The 22,178-nt window shown below is 42.0% G+C and overlaps 1 protein-coding gene across 1 annotated transcript in view; it reads right to left on the reverse strand.

Annotated features, from left to right (window-relative positions):
• Positions 1-22,178, reverse strand: part of Pigu (phosphatidylinositol glycan anchor biosynthesis class U) — an 85,785-nt gene that overhangs the window by 46,397 nt on the left and 17,210 nt on the right. Inside the window, exons 3-6 of the mRNA XM_028888897.2 lie at positions 16,061-16,120; positions 14,905-14,967; positions 9,983-10,092; positions 7,045-7,145 (exon numbers count right to left, since the gene is read on the reverse strand). Of these exons, the coding sequence (XP_028744730.1) occupies positions 7,045-7,145; positions 9,983-10,092; positions 14,905-14,967; positions 16,061-16,120 (334 nt within the window). The remainder of the gene's footprint in view (positions 1-7,044; positions 7,146-9,982; positions 10,093-14,904; positions 14,968-16,060; positions 16,121-22,178) is intronic.

The following is a 22,178-nucleotide window of genomic DNA, read 5'->3' on the forward strand; positions in this document are numbered from 1 at the left end:
ATTCCCAGCCCAGTTTTTTTATTTTTTGTGTATACCTACTATACTTTAGTAAAAGTTACAATCTGCCATCTAAAGTCTCAACAAGCAGGCAGAGGTCAGGATATAAAGGGTTTAGTTCCAAAAATAATCCAAAATACCGATCTACAGGTCTACAACTGAAAAAATGCCGAACCAAGAGGAACTGTACCACAAGAATTATGAGTTTTACCCACAAATGATACAACTTACTAGTATTTGCTAGTCCAGCCCATATAAGCACTAGGTTTCATGAGCAAAGCTTCACCTTTGGCCTGATCACAGAAACATTAGGATAAATTAGCTAAGTTGATATGGAGACTAGTTGCCATATCAGGGAACGGCATTACCCAATCTAACTCTGTATGTTTTCCAACTCTCTGTATCAGGGTGGGGGCCAAAACAAGCCTCTGCAAGAAGGTGCCTCTAGGGACTGCACCTTCATGAGGGCCTGGGTGGGTGGCACAACAGCAGGGCAGAGCAGGAAAGAGACACAGGGATGAGACAAGGAAGAGTCAAGGGAATGAATGACTCAGGATATGGACTTAGCAAGTGATACACAGAGTCAGAGACTGGGTCACAGACAGTGACCTGTCTCCAGGCAGACTGGCAGTGGGACAGACTGAGGCCCCATAGGACTATCAGAAAAGGAAACTGCACCAGCATCTGAGGCAACAGGAGGCAGAGGAGCAGCTAGGGACACAGCCCGGTGCACTGATGTCTCTTAGCCACTGTGCTCGTTTAACAGGGCAGTCTGTCCCAAGGTAAGCTAACCACACCAGTGATGATGAAACTGAACACCTGCTTCATTTCAGACAGGACTGTGAGCATGCCACATGCCATAAAAAGCAGACCTTTCAATAACCATTGCCACCCCCATCTTACAGATCAGGAAATGGAAAGACAGAAAAGGGATATAAGTCTGGATCATCTCACTCCAGACCCACTGTATCACTGCACCAGCTTGATCTCAGTCTATATCTGAACCATAAAATAGAGGCCAGTGTGAGACTGTTTCAAAAAGCCAAAATAAATAAATGAAAGTGAATTATCCTATCTTTATTTTTACTATTCATACAATGCAAATGTGAAATGCAGAAACAGAACTTGGAGAATGAAAAACTGATTCAGTATTACTGAAAAAACTATTACTAGGCATTACTAATATACTTGAAGAGTCAACATGGTTCAGAGAGATGTAGCTAAGAGAGAATTCTTCAAATGTTTTAGTAGATTAGGAACACTGTGATAGTCTCTATTTATAGCAGACAACGATGGAAAACAAATGTCCAGCAATAGGGAAGAGTCAGGCTTCAGAACAAACGTGGGTGAGAAATGGAGACAGGGGTAGAGTGCACAAAGGCTTGCTTTTGGTTTGGTATGTTTATATTTCTTTTATTCTTACCAAGTGCATGAACTATTTCTAATTTTTAAAATTAAAAGTATAAAGTATAGGGCTGGAGAGATGGCTCAGAGGTTAAGAGCACTGACTGCTCTTCCAGAGGTCCGGAGTTCAATTCCCAGCAACCACATGGTGGCTCACAACCATCTGTAATGAGATCTGGTGCCCTCTTCTGGCCTGCAGTCATACATGCTATATACATAATAAATAAATAAATCTTTTAAAAAAGTATGAAGTATAAAGAAAATGGCAAATGTGTGCTTAATGTCTGTATTACTTAGAAAGTACACCAGCACATACAATTTATGCAGTGCTTCGCGCACGCTAGGCAAATGCTCTAACAAGTGAGCTACATCCCCAACCCTCTGTATTACTTTAGAATAGGCTCTCAAAAGTAGAATAAGGGGTTGGGGATTTAGCTCAGTGGTAGGAGGCCCTGGGTTCGGCCCTCAGCTCCAAAAAGAAAAAAAAAAGTAGAATAAATAAGCCAGGTATTGTGGTGCATGCCTTTAATACCAGTACTTAGGAAGCAGAGGCAGGCAGATCTCTGAGTTCAAGGCCAGCCTGGTCTACATAGTGAGTTCCAGAACAACCAGAGCTACATGGAAACTCTGTTTCAAGGAAAAAAAAAGCAGAATAAATAAAAAATACAAACATTTTAAGACTACTGATATACTGATAAATGGCCACCCAGAAGGTACATACAGATATGTTAAGTCAATTGGCAATGTTCATAAAATATTGAACAAAATTATGTGTATAACATTGTAAAAACGCTATGAATTCACTCAACAGAATTCCAGCATCATATAATAAAAAAGCTTCCCTGTGGAACCAAAACTGTAGGTCTGAGATTTTCTTGGAACTTCTTTCCCCCCAGTTTAAAAAATAAACTGTGTTTGTGCACAGAGGGGTATGGAAACCATAGGAGAACTTGTGAGAGCGGTGTCCCTCCTTCCATCCCGGGTCCTGGGACTCAAACTCAGGTTGTCAACTTGGTGGGGCACCTTCACCTGCTGAGTCAGCCTGTCAGCTCTTCCTTCCTAAGGTTGGTTGGCTGGTTTTGTAAACAGGCGCTCATGCAACTCAGGCTGGCTGCAAACTTCTCACACTACAGCCGAGAATGACCTTGAAATCCTGACCCTCAGGTGTTCACCTACCCACGCCTGATTCACCGGTTGTGAATGCAAAATAAAAAAATGCACACGACGAAGCGAATTGTAGTAGTATTTAAGTAGCTAAATATCAGAAAATCACCTAAATACTAAACAGTAGAAATTGATTAAAGAATTTCTATTCTAGGCATGGTGGTTGAAACATACCTATAATACCAGCACTCAGAAAGCTGAGGCATTTGTAATGAAGAGCCCCAGGCTGGTCTGGACTACATTGTGAGTTTAAAGTCTATCTGGTTATATATCGAAAATTTTTCTCAAAAGAAGAGGGGTAAAAGGGGGGCTGAAGAGATGGCTCAGTGGTTAAGAGCACTTACTGCTCTTCCAAAAGACCCAAATTCAATTCCCACTACTCACAGTCATCTCTAACTCCAGCTCCAAGAACCCAACACTGTCTTCTGAGTGCAAAGCCCCCATACACAGATACACATGATTAAAAGAAGAATCTACATATAGTCATTCACATAATGGAATAGTATTCAGTAATAACAGACTTGGCAGACTTGGGCTGGTCAAAGTGGCACATGCCTTTAATCCTAGCATTTGGGAGGCAGAGGCAGGTGGTGAGTTTGAGACCAGCCTAGTCTACATAGCAAGTCTGAGGTCAGGATTATATAGTGAGACTCTGCCTCAAAGAAAAAACCAAACAAACTCAGACTGGTGAGATGGCTCAGCAGCTATAGTACTTGGCTCACAAGCCTGAGTGCATGCATTCAATCCCCAGAGCCCACAGTGGAAGGTGAAAACCAAATCCCCAAGTTGTTTTCTTACCTCCACAAGTGTACTGTGGCATGAGTATACATGCTCACACACACGCAGACACACAATTAATACAATTTATGAAAAACAAAATAAAACCCAGACTACATCCATCTAGCTATGATCATTTGAGCACTTGGGAGACTAAAGAGAGAAGACTGTAAGTTTGAGACCAACCTAGACAGCATGGCAGACTCTGTCCCTAAAACAAACAAACAAACAAACTATAATAGTTTGAATGAGAATGGTCCCCACCAGTTGGTAGAATTGTTTGGGAAGAATTAGGAGGTGTGGCCTTGTTGGGGTAGATATGTCTCTGGGAGCCAGCTTTGAGGTTTTAAGAGACCCTTTCCATTCCCAGTGTGTTCTCTGCTTCTGGGTCTAGCTATGAGTTCTCAGCAGCTGGTACAGCTCCATGCCTATCCTGCCATGATGGTGACGGACTCTTACCCTCTGGAACTGCAAGCCTCAGACCCTTTCTTCTATAAGTTGCCGTGGTCATGGTGTTTTGTCACAGCAATAGAAAAGTAACTAATATAACACAACAGACAAAATGTTTGTTGATATATATGGGGCCATGTTACTAGGTCGCTTCAGATCTCCATCCCTCCCTATGTCCAGACTTTCTTTCAACTTTACAGTGTCTTCCCATGGTGGACAAGAAAGATAGTCATCCCTCCCCTTTCTTCTGTTTGTTTTTGTTCTGTTTTGTTTTTGAGTTAGGGTTTCACTGACCTAGGACTCACTTTTACAGATAAGGCTGTCCTTTAATTTGTGGCAATCCTCCTGCCTCTGACTCCTGGATGCTAAAATTACAGACACATGTAACCACAACTGGCCGGTGTATTAAATTTTGATCAATGGGATATTAATATATATGATACAAGCAGAAACTTAAAAGTCATGCCTGTCCAGACGGTGGTGGCCTACACTCTTAACTCCAGCACTTGGGAGCAGAAGCAGGCAGATTTCTATGAGTTCGAGGCCAGCCTGGTCTACAGAGTGAGTTCCAGGATGGCCAGGGCTGTTACACAGAGAAACCCTGTCTTGAAAAAAACAAAAGAAAAAAAAAGAGAGAGAAAGAAAGCCATGCCTGTTGGGGCTTCATGTCTATTATGCTTCTCCCGTTCCTACAGGAACATGCTTAGGTTAGGCCCTTGATGTAGGAGGAGGACAGACATGGGGAGTGAGGCCCTGCCTAGATTAGTAAATTCCAACTCTCTATTGATGGCACAAATGAGCCACAGTGAAACTAATAAAATGACTAGTCACATCTACATAGAGCAGATGATCTCTAGCTGATAAAGTATGAGCTAATGAGCTAAATTCATTTTGTGGCTGTTTTAAATAACTGAGTTTTGGAGTTGTTTGTTAAATAAACTTTTTTTTTTTTTTTGAGATAGGAAGGGTCTCTCTATGTAGCGCTGGCTGTCCTGGAACTCACTATGTAGATCAGCCTGGCCTTTGAACTCACAGAGCTCCATCCACCTCTACTTCCCAAGTACTGGGATTAAAGACATGTACTACCATGCCTGGCACCAGATATATATAATATCTAGATGTCTGAAAGAAAAGTGGGAGAAAACTATAAAATATAACCCATATGTGAATGGAAGATTTTAGTTAAAATGGCAGATCAGTCACATGTTCTATACTTCATTTCTCCAGAAACCTCACTAAAATGACAGTATATAAGTAAAACTATAAGTAAACCACTAAGAACAGATTATAACAAAAACATTCTTTTTGAAGTTTTAACCTTTATTTTTATTTTATATGTATGGATATTCTGCCTGCATGTATGTCTGTATACCATGTGTATACGGTACTTGTAAAGGATAGAAGAGAACACTAGATCCCTTAGGGCTAGAGTTCCATATGGTTGTGAGACACCACGTGGTTGCTGGATATCCAACTCAGGTCCTCTGGAAGAGCAGCCAATTCTCTTAACCACTGAACCATCTTTCCAGCCTCCAAACTTTTAAAGCTGGGCATAGTGACAAACACCAGCACTTGGTGGATAAAGGAATTTTAAGGGCAATATGGGCTACAAATTGAGCTCCAGACCAGACTAGGCTGCAAAATGAGACCCTGTCTCTAGGAAACAAAGGAAACAAAAATGTACATTTGGGGGCTAGCGAGATGGTTCAGCAATCAATAGGAGCACATGCCTACAATCCCAGTGTTTTCTTAGAAGGCAGAGGCAGGTCGATCTCTGTGAGTTCAAGGCTACTCTGGTCTACATAGCAAGTTCCAGGCCAGCCAGGGCTACATAAGAGAGACCTTGTCTCAAAACAAACAAACAAACAAACAAAACGTTTCTATGGATAAAGGCACTTGTGAAAGTCTGATGACCCAAATTCTATCTCAGAATCCAGAAAAAGGCAGAAGGAGAACCAAGGCAGTGGTGGCGCACGCCTTTAATCCCAGCACTTGGGAGGCAGAGGCAGGCAGATCTCTGTGAGTATGAGGCCAGCTGGTTTACAGAGTGAGTTCCAGGGCAGCCAAGGCTATACAGAGAAACTCTTGTCTCAACACACACACACACACACACACACACACACACACACACACACACACACACAAAGGGTAGGAGGAGAGAACCAACTACAGAGTTGCTCTCAGCCCTACACACATGCACCATGGCATGTGTATTCCCATGAACATACCACAAACACACATAACAATAAAATTAAAAACTAAACATAACCCGAAATGAAATAAAAACAATCCAGGAAAAATAAGGTGTGATATAAAAATAATCACATAGAAAAAAGCAAAAGCAGTAATAGTTGCTGCTCTGTCCAGCAGTGAATAATATACAGTGTCATGAAATGCAAGTACTGACCATAGATTTATCTATTTATTGGAGTTAGAGTTTAAAAGCAGGAGCCTAGCCATACATGCTAAGTACATACTACCACTGAGCCACACCCAACCCAACTACTGATTTAATCGAAACTGAAATATAACTATAAGAAAACCAAACAAAGAGGAAGCAGGGACATTGGTACAAAAGTGCTATAAGAAATCTTCATTTCTCATAATGGAACACAATTAAAAATGTCTAAAATTTATCATTCATAAAGTAGTTATATAGTTCAGAAATACAGAAGTAAATAATAGTAAAGTATTGCTCCAAAGAATCTGAACTAGCCAGAAGTGATGGCACAAGCCTGTAATACCAGCACTTGGGAGGTGGAGGCAGGAGGATTATGAGCTTACAGTCATCCTCCCCCACCCTGACTCAAAACAACAACAAAGGCTGGCCTCGACACCTTACACATCGGGACTGCTTCTCTTTCTTTATTTCGTCAGCTACACTGAGAGAAGACACAGCTGGACTAGGGTACAGAAGACTGACACTCACAACAGCCATGGCAACGGTGGCTCTGAGTGGGAGATTTTCAGGACTAACTTTTTGCTCTCAGTTTAGCTACATTTTCTATAATAATCTTTTACTATTTGTATATAATTTTTAAAAAATTGTATTTTTTCTTTCTTTTTGAAATTCTTGCTATATAGCATAGGCTGGCCTTGAATTCCAGATCCTCTTGTCTCAGCCTCCCAGATATTGGGGTTATAGGTATGTGCTACTATGTACAGCTTGAGCTGCTATAGAAGAAAAGAAAAAAAAGCTGGAGCATAATGTAACAAAGCCCTGCATGTTTTATACTCTTCTTGGGGCCTTACCTTTTATTGTGGTCAAAATGAAGAAAGCAATGAGGGTGTTGTTGATGGCGCAGGTCGACTTAGCAACACAAGACAGGATCGTATAGGGATTTAGGAGGTAGCTGAGGAAACACATATTCGTCATTAGTAAACACGATCAATGGACCAGAGAGTCCTGGCCACCACAGCCATGAAGTCCAACTCACTTACAAAAAGGAAGGAAACTCCTTAGAAATGAACTGTTCCAAATACAACAGGATAGAGTGGGCCCAGGTGTTAACGAATAAAGGCACTCAACATTATGCTATGAGACATATGCAAAACTGTCATATTTCTATTTACTAACCGTAAAGATCCTATAAACTAACAAAGACATTCTAGTTTTTGTTTTGTTTTTAGTGGGGCTTTTTGTGTGGTTGTTGTATTTTGGTTTGTTCGGGTTTTTGTTTCGTTTTGTTTGTTTTTGAGACACGGTCTCATGTGGACACTGACTCCCTGATCCTCTAGTCCCACCTGTGCTGGGGTCACAGCTATGAACCACCCGGTCCAGTAGATTTACCTTACTTTTGCAGATAAGATTCAGTGATTAAATACCTTGCCCAAGTTTTTACAAGCTATTAAATATATCAAAAATCACTTCTTCCTACTCAGCCCTCTTCATAGCAGAGCAGTATCCCCTGACCCAGACCCATAAACAGACAAAGGATCCTCTAAATTCTACAAGTTAGCTGGCATAGAATTTCACAGGATCGTGACCTCCCATTAGGAAAGAGTTAAGCTGGAGTCCTTTCCCCATAAAGTGGGAAGGAATGGAATCAGAAAATACATCTGAAGTGTTTTGAGTTGGAAAGTCTTACTCAGTCAAAATGGATTCTTTTTATTTATTTCTGTCCTGCTTCTACAAAAGATATGCATCAGCTAAAATGAGAGCAAATAACAAAAATAGTAATAAAGTAAAACCAGCCATAATCAAGACCAGAGGAAATACATAAGAAGAAAAGCTACAGGCAAAGCTAGGGAAACCAAAGAACAGAGAGGTACAATACCAGCCTCATACAGACTACAGCTGTACAATAACCAGCCTCAGACAGACTACAGCTTTACAATACCAGCCTCATACAGACTACAGCTGTACAATACCAGCCTCAGACAGACTACAGCTGTACAATAACCAGCCTCAGACAGACTACAGCTGTACAATACCAGCCTCAGACAGACTACAGCTGTACAATACCAGCCTCAGACAGACTACAGCTGTACAATGACCAGCCTCAGACAGACTACAGCTGTACAATACCAGCCTCAGATAGACTACAGCTGTACAATAACCAGCCTCAGACAGACTACAGCTGTACAATAACCAGCCTCAGATAGACTACAGCTGTACAATAACCAGCCTCAGATAGACTACAGCTGTACAATAACCAGCCTCAGACAGACTACAGCTGTACAATGACCAGCCTCAGACCTGTCTGAGTTTCCTGGCAGATAAAGGAAGAAAGGCCAGTTACACAATTTTGATTGTTAGGAAGGAAGAAACACAAGTGTCTTAGGGAAAAGATTATAATAATTATTCACAAATAAAGACCTTAAAGTTAATCCCACCTCCTAGAAATGTAAGATTAGTAGTTCTAAAACCAAAGGCCTAGAAACTCTTGGGGGTTTGATGGGTTTTGTCTTTTGTTTTGTTTTTCCCAGCAATCAGAGAGACTTGTTACACAACCTTTAAAGAAATGGCTGTTGCTATTATGAAACTACCCTCAGGGGACACAAGAGTCTATAAGGATTCATTATATTACTAAACCTTTGGTCCTATTAAAGTAGTTCCCATCAAATTTCCTAAATATGTAGTTGAGAACTGATATACCAAAATTATCTCATAGGAGAAAAACCACAAAACCATTTCTAAATAGGTGACATTGAAGAAGCAGCTGCCTAGGATCTCCCTGGAATACTGAGTGGGAAACTCACACACAGGGAAAAGGCTCCTAAAGACCCGCCCCCAGGAAAGAATCCAAGAGGACCTAAGCTGGCTTCAAACTCATTATGTAGGTGAAGCTGACCCTGAACTTCTGACCCTCCTGCCTCCCCTTCCCAAGTGGTGGGGTCACAGACAAAGCACCACCCCGCCAGTGTACTTGGTGCTGGGGACCTCATATGTGCTGTGCACCCACTCTACCAACCAAGTTCCCTCCACAGTCCCTTGTTTTCTGATATGGAACATAGCACAGATTAGCCTCAAACTCAGCAATCCACCTGCCTTAGGCCCCCTGAGCCTGGGATGCCCAGTTGCTAATTCTAAAAAATTCTATGGGCATGTTTTTCCATGAGGAAATTTGTGTTTTGTTCAGTATGTGTTCCTAGAAACTAGCACGTTATTAATATCTGATGACTACTAGTTAATTAAATAATTCACTTCACCTATCTCAGAAACACAAATGGGAATAACATGAGATCACACTCACTGGCAGTGCTAGTCACTCCTAGAGAATTCTTTCTTAAAGCATCAGCTGGTGTCACTCTTCCATGCTGGTCACTGAGCCCAGATGGGTATTTTACTTCAGTTTTCTACATTGCAAACAGGGAACTAAATCATACAAGAAATATAGAAGCTATGTAAAACAACAGCCACATAAAGACCAGAATTCATCAGTAATGAAGAACGACCATTTTTTAGAAATACTAGTTACAAGTAGGTTCCAGCCCAGATCAGCACTGAGTCAGAAAGCCTTTGTGAAGGGTTTGATTGTGCCATGTCCCTGTGTAAGTCTTTGTCTCAACAGAGACATAATGGCTCTGTGTCTTTTGCTGGTCAAAACTCCAGTTGTGCAACAGAACTACAGCAAATACTTGATGACTAAGACCACGAATCTCTAAAACTACAACAACATGGGAAAGTCTCATCAGATTTTCCTTGCACTTGTTGGCACTGAGCTTTGATTTGTAAGGGAATACTTACAACAGGGCCACTTTCAGAGGGATGTATCGCATTTCCATGGGGGTTCGGATGAGTTCGGCCACATCTGGGGCATACTGGTCCAATTCTAGGAGGAGTTTCTGCTTTTTAAACTAGAGGTGGTGTGGAGGCGGGGTACACAAGACACAAAACAGTTGGTTTGCCATTGTTTTTAGGATGAATACCCCTACACCACTGTCTGTCCCACCCTGCTTCTCCAAGATCCTCTCACACTCCTCCACCCCATCCCACCGAGCTCCAGCACATGAACAAGCCACGTTCCTCATGTCCCCAGAACTCCACATTTGGCCCTCACTCTCCCCTAGTTAACTCGCAGAGCCTTGAGAACTCAGCTAAGCCCCCTTCCTTGAAAGGCGCCGTCCCTGAGCGGCCCCACTATGCCCACGCTTTGACCAGTGCCCACAGCTCTAAGTTTTGCCTTCTTCGTGTAAATGACTAGTGCCTGGCTCCTCCCTACAGTGTAAGTTCCACAAGGGCTTGGGTGACTTTATTTGCTCTCTGTGTATGTCTAACACTTAGCACAGTGGGCAAACAAATGAATGAATGTACAGCAAAGCCACTTCTGAGTCACTCTGGGAGGTAACATCAGTGGTGGCAGGGCTTCAAAGTTCTACCAGCAAAACATGTTCAAGCAGTTTCAATGACCTGGATGCATGTTATCTCAGGTTCCCTTCCTCATTCTTCTCTTTCAAGGGTTTGTTTGTTTGGTTTTCTCTTATACTACCACAGAAGAGGTGTGAAATAGTTAAAGAAAGGAGACTAGTAGAGTTAAGATGCAGTCATACACGGGGTGGAAAGCTCTTTGCTTTCCCTGATGTATCCCAACAAATTCACCGGCATGAGTTCTAAAAGGGAAACAGCATCACAGCAAAGGACAGATTAGGCTAATGAGACTTTTGCCAAGATGAACTGGCTACCAGCAGTCAGCATTCACATTCCACAGGCTAACAGTTCAAGAGAGGGTGGGTGTGAAGTCCCCTTAGCACCAGTTTTCCAGGACACTGTGCAGACTGCAGGGATCGTCTCAAGTCCTACCAAGACTAAATGTTTGCAGACTATAGCGTACGGATCCTTTTAACAAATGGCGACTTTGAAAAGGTAATTTTTATTTATCCTTTGATAATTTCAGACATGTATAGAATGGTATTTCGATCAGAGCCATCTCCCATTGCTCTCTCCCATCTACTTCTCCCTCCTCCTGTACTCTTTGGTCCAACAAGTCCCTCTTTATTTTCTTTTGTTTATGGTTCTTTTGCTGGCATGTGTTTGCATGTGTCTGTGCACCACATGAGTACTTGGTGCTGTAAGACCAGAAGAGGGCTTTGGATCCCCTGGAACTAGAGTTTTGAACAGTTGTGAGCTGCTGCCACGTGGGTGCTGGGAATTGAACCTGGATCCTCTAGAAGATCAATCAATCTCTGTGTGTGTGTGTGTGTGTGTGTGTGTGTGTGTGTGTGTGTGTGAGAGAGAGAGAGAGAGAGAGAGAGAGAGAGACAGACAGACAGACAGACAGACAGACAGGAGGTTTAGAAGTTCAAGGTCAGCAGGGTGGTGGCACTGGGAGGCAGAGGCAGGTGGATCTCTGTGAGTTTGAGGCCAGCCTGGTCTACAGAGTGAGTTCCAGGACAGGCTCCAAATGCTATACAGAGAAACCCTGTCTCAAAAAACCAAAAAAAAAAAAAAAAAAAAAGTTCAAGGTCTTCTTGGACTACTACATAAGACCCTGTCTCAAAAACAAGAACAAAAAAAAATCCAAACACACACACACACACACACACACACACACACACACACACACACACACACACACGGCTGGAGAGATGGTTCATTCTTTAAGTTAAGAGCACTTGCAGAGGACCTGAGTTCCATTGTCAGCACCTACATGGTGACTCTCAACTGTGTGTAACTCCAGCTCCAGAGCATCTGATGCCCTCTTCTGGTCTCTGCAGGCACCAGGCACACACATGGTGCACATACACACATGCAGACAAATACTCACACACTTAACAAAAACCAAACAAACGAAAATCTCCACAAGGTCACTTAGTTCTCTCTCCCTCTTTTTATTTCTTTGTTGTCATTGTTTGAGATGGGGTTCACGCACCCCAAGCTGGCCTCAAATTTTCTGTGTAGCTGAGGCATCTTCCTGCATCTACCAGGCATGAGATACCACACTCATCTTTCTTAATTTTAAAACACAAAAGTTAAAAAATAAATCCTCTTGTTTCCACATAAACTCAGAAACAGCATATGCCAGCCACAATACACAATCTATCTTTTTTTTTTTTTTTTTTTTTTTTTTTTCGAGACAGGGTTTCTCTGTGTAGCCTTGGCTATCCTAGAACTCACTCTGTAGATCTGGCTGGCCAAGTCTCATCTCACAGAGATCAGCCTGCTTCTGCTTCCCATGTGCTGGAATAAAAGGCGTGCGCCACCACCGTCCAGCTACAATCTACGTTTTCTATTTGTTTGTTTTCAAGACAGGGTCTCACTATGTAGATTACTCTAGACTTGAACTTACAGAGATCTGTCTGTCTTTGCTAGATTTATCTATGGAACCATCGGTTTATGAATCTTATGCCCAGTTATTTAATCTGTGACCCTCAAGGGAATCCTGGTAGAATAGTTCAACTCTGCCTCTAAAGCTTTTAGATCATGTTTCATTAGTATGATATATACTCCTCAGCCTTAGTAATCAAAGCCTCTAAGTCTGAAATACAGTTCTTAGGGCCAGTGAGATGGCAGAGCAGGTTAAGGGTGTGTGCCACCAAGCCTGATACCCTGAGTTTGATTCCCCGGGACCTAGACTGACTTCCATGGGTTGTCCTCTGACCTCTACACACTTGCTGTGGCATAAAAATCAGCCTGCCAGCCCAACAAATAAATGTAATAAAAATTTAAATGTAGTTAAGAACACACATAAATGTAATTAAACATTTTAAATTGAAATTTCAATCCCTTAGGGAAAGAGTCAAAGACAGCTGTGGACCCACAAAACATGACATACACATATGTGGTTTTTACACCATTTTAAGGGTTCAATATACCCCCAAACCTATATATAAATGGGTATCAAATTAAAAGGCCATACTCCAGACATTTTTTAAATCTCTCTGAGGTCTAAAAGTCTAGAATTCAACAGCTTTATTTTTTTTTAATCCATCACAGTGCTACAGAAAGGCAAATTACTGTTTCTGGTTCTATTACTTGGTAACAGAAGGTCACTAAAATGCTCCCTCATCCTACCCTGACCTAAACCTCAGTCGCTCCCAGCCACACAAGGAAGATGGTAGCCAACTTTTGTTTTTCATAATTACGTGTGTAGTACACCTGGTTTATCTGTTAATCCTCCCAGAAGCCTAGAAAAGGAAAATGATCCCATGATGCAACTCTCCTTGGACAATACATAATTAAGAATAAATTTCACATTGGGTGGTGGTGGCACACACCTTTTTTTTTTTAAAAAAAAAAAACATTACAATTAACTTTGATTTGGGTTGTATAATGTTGCTTACAGGTGTTGGTTTTAGAGAAAGGGTCAGAGCTGCTGTGGGAATAGTAAAAAATACGTTGGACTCTGTTATCACCCTTTCCACAGTATTGTGAAGTACTCTTCCATTCCTCGGTTTCCTTTGGAGGGGATGTCATTCCCATTTTTCGCAGCTCTGGATATGGCTGTGTCAGCCTGGGCACACACCTTTAATCTCAGCACTCAGGAGGCAAAAGCTGGCAGATCTGAATTCGAGGCCAGCCTGGTCTACAGCGCAAGTTCTAGGACAGCCAGGGCTATACAGAGAAACCCTGTCTTGAAAAAACAAAGACAAGCAAACCACCACCCCACACACAGAAAAACTAATAAACTTTACATAGTACTTTTTTCACTTTTATTTGTTTGTATGTAGGAGCTCACAGGTACCATGGGATGCTTATGGAGGTCGGAAGACAACTTCCACCATATGGGTTCCAGGGACTGGAAGCAAGCATGCTTACTGACTGGCAATCCTGCCAGCCCAATATGCCAAATTTGCTAATTAAGATTGTTCTTTTTTTTTTTTTTTTTTTTTTTTTGGTTTTTCGAGACAGGGTTTCTCTGTGTAGCTTTGGAGCCTGTCCTGGAACTCACTCTGTAGCCCAGGCTAGCCTCGAACTCACAGAGATCCGCCTGCCTCTGCCTCCCGAGTGCTGGGATTAAAGGCATTCGCCACCACTGCCTGGCAAAGATTGTTCTTTTAGGGCTGAAGGATGCAGCTCAGTGGTATGGCACTTGCCTGGCATTTTCCAAGGCCCTGCGCTCAATCTCCAACCTCCAAATTCTTCTCTGAAGGAAAACAGCTTTATCAACACTGGGAATCCAATTTTACTTAAGAGGCCTGATACAGTAAGTTAAAGACTATGTTCATTTTTCCTTTGAAAAAATAAACAGATAAAAATGAAAACCTTTATAATTTTATTTTAGATAGTATGTCATTAAGCCCAGGCTGGCCACAAATTACTGTGGAATAGAGAATGACCCTGCACTCCTCATATAACCTTTACCTCCTAAGTGCTAGGGTTACATATGTAACCAATATAGAGGCGACATTTCCTATTCATTTATTTATTTGTTTGTTTTATTTGAGGTGTGTGTGTGTGTGTGTGTGTCTCATGTTTCTGTGTGTATCTCTCTGTGTGTTGGTGTGTGGTGGTGGTACATTCAGGAATCATTTCTCTCCTTCCACCATGTTGGCCTTGGAGACAGAACTCAGGTCATCAGGCTTGCTGGCAAGTGCCTTTATCCAGTGAACTATCTCACCAGCCCAACTTAACTATTTCAGAATAGTTGGATCTTTGAGTACATGACTTTGGATTCATAATAAGCACATTACCAAATCCCACCAGCTTTGTCCCACCCACTAATGACTTACCACAACTTTATTGAAGTCCTGAATTGCAAAATACAGGGCAATAGCGGTGAGGGCATCTGTCATCTGTCAAGAGAAAGAGAAGTAACGGAGAGGACGGGAGTAGTACAGTACAGTCAGTACCTGGTCCTGGAGTGCGGCCAGGCCTGAGGAGCTACCCAGTACCAACCCAACACACAACCAGTCAAGACCGACTCAGGGAAGTATGACGGAAAACCCCTACATTATGATCCATTCCATCTGGTGGCCCACATCTCTAGACCAGCACGTTAAATGAAAATAAACCAGGCATTGCAGTTAACATCGGTAACACCAGGAGGTTGGAGAACTTAAATCGTGAGTTCAAGATCAGCCTAGGTCACATAGTGAGACCTTGTCTCAAAAAAAAAGGTACACACACACACACACACACACACACACACACTCACACACACACACACCCCAAAGCTAAATGAGAATACCCACTGGTCTGTAGGCTTCAGGTATGTCAAGCACCTCATACATGTTGAATCTTCAACAAATGGCAGCCATTATAATTAAGGAAGACTTCAGGGTTTCTTATGCTATCTTGACCCAGATTTTCAACTCTGTTGACTAATGTTTCAAGCTGCTCTGCTCTCAAAACTCGCCCTGTCATCTCAATCTTCAATTCTTGTCCTTGAAAGGCTCTTTAGCCCCCATCAGAATCTCTTGGCAGAATGCTTAGGAAACTCAGGATGCCCTCCAAACTGGCACAGCTAAAGCCAACCACAGAATTTTGGGGGTTGAAAATTGAAGACTACATAGTCCAGAAACCAAAGAATAAGAAAGTAGAACTGGTCACAACTCCTTGCCTGTTCCTCATACTCCATAATATCATGCCAAAGCCAGGCTCCAAGCTAAGATATTGTCTTGGCTTTTATTTTCTGAGAAACTCCAGTTTCTGCTTTTCCTTTCCTTTTCTTTCTTACAGACAGGGTCTCATAATACATCTCTGGCTGGCCTGGAACCTGCTATGTAGACCAGGCTGGCCTCAAATTCACAAAGATCCACCTGCCTCTCCCTCCTAAGTGCTAGGATTAAAGGCATGCATCAGCATACCCAACTCCTTATTTTCTTGAAAACAAATGTAAAATTAAAAGTATATACATATATTGATTTTCTCTGGAAAGATACTTACCATAAATACCAATTCTGCATAGTCAATTAGGAAATGAAAGAGGTATATTATTAATGGAGTCTGTAGAAGAAAAACAAAGATGAAAAAATTAAGTTAAGCCTTAATATAAATTATCAGTTTCCAAATTAGGGATGGGGGAAAACTTACTCAGCTAAACAATCTGATCCTTCCTCCAACAGTTATCCTGTACTAATTGAACAACTTAGTGTCCTAAATCACAGGGTATCAGTGACACCATCAGTTGAACATAGTGGAGGAAATAACAAAACCTGATGTTAGCTTGATACCTGCCTGGCATGCCTGACTTGGGGCTTCATCCCTGTGGTAGATACTCAGGAGGTTGAGGTGAGAAGATAGATTGAACTTAGGAGTTCAAGACCAGCCTGGGCGCTTGAGCTTACTTCATTTGAAAAAATAAATAGGGGCTGAGGATGTGGCTTAGTTTGTAGGATGTTTGCTTAGGATACATGAAGCCCCGGGGCTGGTCTCCAGCACTCCAAAAACCCAGGTACGTGCTTATAACCCAGGACTTGAAGTGTAGAGGAAAGGAGGGCAGGGGAATCAGAAGTTCCAAATGATCTTGGCTATAGCAAGTTCCATGCTAGCCTAGGCTATGTGAGATCTTGCCTCCAAAATAAGTAAGTAAATAAAATGGGGGGAGGGGGACGCCTTAGAGGACCAAGATTGTTGACTGAAAAATCTAGGAATTTTTCCTTCCTCTAGTCTCTGATAAGTTTGTATAAGAATGTTAATTCTTCCTTAGAGACCTAGGGAGAAACCCACATGGTGATGCCTGCTACAATCCCAGTACTTAGGCTGAAGTACAGCAGAAAGTTCAAGACCAATCTGGCTTATACTACAGAATCCAGTCTCAAGGGGAAAAAAAGTTTTTGAGAAAATTCACTTGCTGTGAAACTAATCTTGGCCTGAGGTTTTCTCCTCTGATTTTAATTTTTTCTTTTATTTTGGTTTTATTTGGTTTAAGATGTAGTGGGTAGCTATTCCAGCTTGGTTCTGGAAGTTCCAACCCCCATTGAGACTCTGGCAACTGTCACGCCTACGAGGCGGGGCCAAGGGAGGTGTCTGGAGACCTGAGACCTGGATGGGCGAGCGCTCTCTCTGTTCCTGGACCCTGGACAGTGGAGGTTGACTGAGCAGAGCTCCAGAGAACACCACTGGATTGCGATACACCTTCCCCAGACCCCCGCAACCTATCTATTCCTTCATTTGTAAGTCATCCACTAAATAAATCTTCCTTTTAACTACGTGGAGTGGCCTTTATAATTTTCCCCAATATTAAGACAAGGGCTCATGTAGACCAAGCTGGCCTTGAACATGCTATATGACCAATGATGGCCATAAGCTCCCGATGGTCCCGCTTTGACCTGCTAAGGACTATGGTTACAGGTGCACCTCCAAGTCTGCCCTCTCGAGGTTTTGTTTGGTTTGGTTTGGTTTTATTTGAAAGACTTAAATTATGGATTCAATTTCTCTCATATATTAAACATTATTCTGATTTGCTTTGTTTTATTAGTCTAGGTAAGTAGTATTTTTCTAGGAATTTATACATTTCACCTAAATTTTCATCTCATTGACATAAGGTTGTTCACAATATTTTCTTTTTTGAGGCAATGATACATTTTCCTCTCAATATGGGTTCAGCAATAACACAAAAGTTTTGGTACGTTGCTTTCTTCCCATTATCATTCAGTTAAAATGTATTCTGGGGGCTGGAGAAAAGGCTAAGATCGGTTAAGAGTACTTGCTGCTCTTGCAGAGACCCAACGTCTGGTTCCCAGCACTCATCAGGTGGTTCACAACTACCTGTAATTACAGTATCAGAGGACCTGATGCTTCTGGCCTCCTGCACACACAGCGCACACACATACACACAATTAAAAATAAATCTTTTGCCAGGCAGTGGTGGCTCATGCCTTTAATCTCAGCACTTGGGAAACAGAGCCAGGTAGATTTCTGAGTTGGAAGCCAGCCTGGTTTATAGTGAGTTCCAGGACAGCCAGAGCTACACAGAGAAACCCTGCCTCAAAATAAATGAATGAATCTTCTTTTTAAAGAAGATATTTTCTAATTTCCACTGACATTTCTTCTTTGAGACTTTAAAATGTACAGACTAGCCAGGGTGATGTAGCTCACTTGTAGGGTGTTCATTATGTATGAATCCTATGCTCAATCCTTAGTGCAAATACATAAGAGAACATGGCTTAATTCCAAAATTTGTTGTTTATTTTTAAAGTGCTGGAAATCAAACTTTGGGCCTTCCACATGCTAAGCAAACATTCTATCATTGACCCCAGCCCTTCTTTTTATATTATTATAATTTATTTATAACTTAACTCTATTATAATCATTAAAAGAACAATACATGATTTTAATAACTTAAAGTGTGTTCTGAGTTACTTTATGGTTTATTATCTGGTCTGTTTGGGCAAGTGCTCCACATACATTTGAAAAGAATGTACATACTAACATTTATGGTCACAGCATTCTACGTATAATTTGTATGGTAATGATCTTTAAAATTTCTACATCCTATTGATTTTTGAGTCTCTTTGTTCTATCATTGATGAAAAAACATAGGTTAAAAACATCTCATCATTGTGACTGGAGGTGGCTCAGCAGTTAAGACCATTTGCTGCTTTTGAAAAGAACCTGGGTTTGGCTCCCAGCACCCAAATGATGGCTCACAACTATGTGTAATTCCAGTTCCATGGAATCTGATGCCCTTTTCTGACTTCCTCCAATACCAGGCACATAGGTGGTGTTCCTATGCACGTGTACATTCTCATAAAAACATACTCATAAAAAATAAATCTTAAATAGATATCCCACTATCACTGGACACAGTAGTGCACGCCTTTACTCTTAGCACTCAGGAGGCAGAAACAGGCAGATATATTTGAGTTTCAGGCCAGTCATGGCTACATTTTGAGACCCTGTCACAAAAAAAGGGGGTGAGGTAAAGAGCACTAACTGCTCTTCCAGGGGTCCCGGTTCAAGTCCCAGCACCCACACGGCAGCTCACAATCACCTGTGACTCCAGTGTCAAGAGACCCAACACCTTCTTCTCACCTCCAAAGGTACTGCATATACATGCTACACAGAAGAAAATCATGCGAGCAAAATTAGTAAAACTGTTTAAAAAAGAAGTCCCACTATGACTGTAGGCGTATTTATTTCTCTTTTTTGCTTTGTGTTTTGTTTGTTTTGAGACAGGGTCTTATACAGCCCAGGCTGTCCACAAACTCACTACGACTGAATAGGACCTTGGACTTCTGATCCTACTCTCGACCTCTGGAGTTACAAATGTGCTCCACCTCTCCCAGTTTTGGTCGGCGTTGTGCACCGAACCCATGGATTCACACATCTAGACCGGCCTTCTACCAAGTGAGCTACATCTCCATCCTGCTCTGTGTAGTCTGAAGTTGTAAGTTAGATGCAGTTCTGTGTAGAATGACTATCGCCTGGGTAGAGCAATTTTTATATTATTATATAAAATAATCCTCTTTGTGTCTAATAAGGTGGGGGGTTGCTTGATTTCTTTTGTTTTTGGCTTTAAAGTCATAAGCTACATCAACTCTTCAAACTAGTATTTGCATGACTCCTTCCTCCTTTCTTTCCTTCCTTTCATCCTTCCGCTTTTTGGGGTTTAGGAGACAGGGTCTCATATATTACAAACTATCTTCAAACTCACACTTTGTAGCCAAGAATGACGTTGAATTTCTGGTCCTTCTACCTCCACTTCCTATGTGCTAGGGCTATAGGTGTGCGCCACCATGCCTGGATCTATGGGTGCTGGGGATCAAACCTACGGCTCTGTACACACTCTAACTGAGCTACACCCCAAGACCAAGCCTTTCAATCCTTTTACTTCTCTGTGTCCTCATATTTAAGGTGTGCTCTTCAGGTGTTTTTGGTAGTGTTTGGTGGTGGTGGTGGTGGCGGCGGCGGCAGCGGCAGCGGCGGCAGCAGTGGTAGAAGGGTGGGTGGGTGTCTGTTTTTGTTTTTCCTTGGTGCTAAAGGATCAAACCCAAGTCCTTAACATGGCGGGTACATCCTGTATCATTAAGATACATCCTAGATTTCCCTAGCTCTGAGATGCATTTCTTTAAAAAGAACATACAATTATTTTTCTGTGTTTTGTTTTGTTTTAGTTTGGTTTTGTTCTGGACCTTTGTGAGGCAGTCTCATGCAGCAAAGGCAGGCTTTAAACTCACTATGTAGCCAAGATGACCTTGAACTTCTGACCATGGTACCACCATCTTCCCAGTGCTATGATTACAGGCTTTGGTTTTACTTTTTTTTTTGTTTTTTTGTTTTTTTTGGTTTTTTTTGGTTTGTCGAGACAGGGTTTCTCTGTGTAGCTTTGCGCCTTTCCTGGAGCTCACTTGGTAGCCCAGGCTGGCCTCAAACTCACAGAGATCCCCCTGGCTCTGCCTCCCGGGTGCTGGGATTAAAGGCGTGCACCACCACCACCGCCCGGCTTGGTTTTACTTTTTCTGCTTTCTTTTGTTTTCTTGAGACAGGATCTCAGTTATCCCAGGCAGACCAAGAACTTGTTATGTAGCCAAGGATGACCTCTGAACTTCTGATGATCTTCTCAGCTCCACCTCTGAGTTACAGGCATGCAGTACCACAGCAGGTTTATGAGATGCTTGGGACTGAGGCCAGGGTTTCACGTAAAATAGGCAAGTACTCTACCAGCAGAGCTACATCACCAGCCAAGTCTCACTAATTTTTTAAGATTTAATTTTACTATTTTTATTTGTATGTGTAATGTGTAGCTGCATGCTGATGCCAGAAGAGGGGTGAGGGCATCAGATGCCCTGGAGCTGGATTTACAGGCTGACAGGAGTGCTAATACTCAAACCTAGGTCCCCTGTAAGAACAGCAGACAGATGCCATCTCTCCAGCCCAAGGCTCACTCTGTGAACTTTGCTCTTGAATTCTGATTATCTTGGTACTTTCCAATACCTTCAAACAAACATTCTTTGGTATTTATTCTTCTTTTCTGCTTGTCCTTGCCAGCACAGTCAGCCCACTACTGTAAGCTAACTCACCAGCCCATCAGAATCCGAAAGGAAGTACGTAATTTGGTTTTAGTGTGGTGGCTCAGAAGTACCTATTCCCACCACCTTTATAACACTATAAAGGGGCTAAGGATGTAGTTGAACAGTTGAACATTTTGCCTATGCACAAAGCCCTAAGTGGAAACTCTATTACCAACCCTCAAAAAGGCTAGAGGTATACTCAGCCAGGAATAGTGACTCACATATATAATCACAGTACTTGAGAAGCTGAGACCAGTCCAGGCTACACAGTAAGTTCTAGGTCAGCCTGAGCTATGTAAGAGGCCCTGTTTCAAGAAGAAAAAAAAAAAAAAGCGTGGGGGGGGGGCAAAATTGTAAAGATCACCGACAGGCTTTTTAGTAAACGAGAATAAGTTGTGTATGGTAGAAAGAAGGAAAACTTTAGAGTTGGATTTGGATTTAAATTCATAGTTTTTGTATCAAGTTGCTTTCCTCTCTGAGCATTGGTTTCCTCTGACATAAATTGGGAAAATGATCTATGTCAGAGGCTGCAAAGAGGGCTTAGAAGTTAAGAGCACTGGCTGCTCTCCAGAGGCCTGAGACATCAATTCCAGGACTCAGCCAGCCACTACAACTGTCTGTAACTCTGCAGGTACCTAGCGGGCAAGTGGTTCACAGACACATGCAGAGGAAACACCCATACACCCAAAACTTAAAATATAAATCATTAAAACAATCTATTTCAGCCGGGCGGTAGTGGCGCATGCCTTTAATCCCAGCACTCGGAAGGCAGAGCCAGGCGGATCTCTGAGCTCGAGGCCAGCCTGGTCTACAGAGTAAGATCCAGCGCAGGTACTATACAAGAGAAAACCTGTCTTGGGAAAACAAACAAACAAAAAAAACAACAAAAACCCAACAATCTATTTCTCTAGGGAAGATTAAATGCAGTTACGTGTACGAAGTAATTTCTACAATGCCTAGCATAAGCTAAACCTCAGCACGTGGCTACTTACGATCAACTTTTTACTTCTCTTTTTAAAAACAGTCATCAATTGTCTCTTTAAAAGTTC

The sequence above is a fragment of the Peromyscus leucopus genome, chromosome 4 (genome assembly GCF_004664715.2).
Source record: "Peromyscus leucopus breed LL Stock chromosome 4, UCI_PerLeu_2.1, whole genome shotgun sequence".
Taxonomy (NCBI): Eukaryota; Metazoa; Chordata; class Mammalia; order Rodentia; family Cricetidae; genus Peromyscus; species Peromyscus leucopus.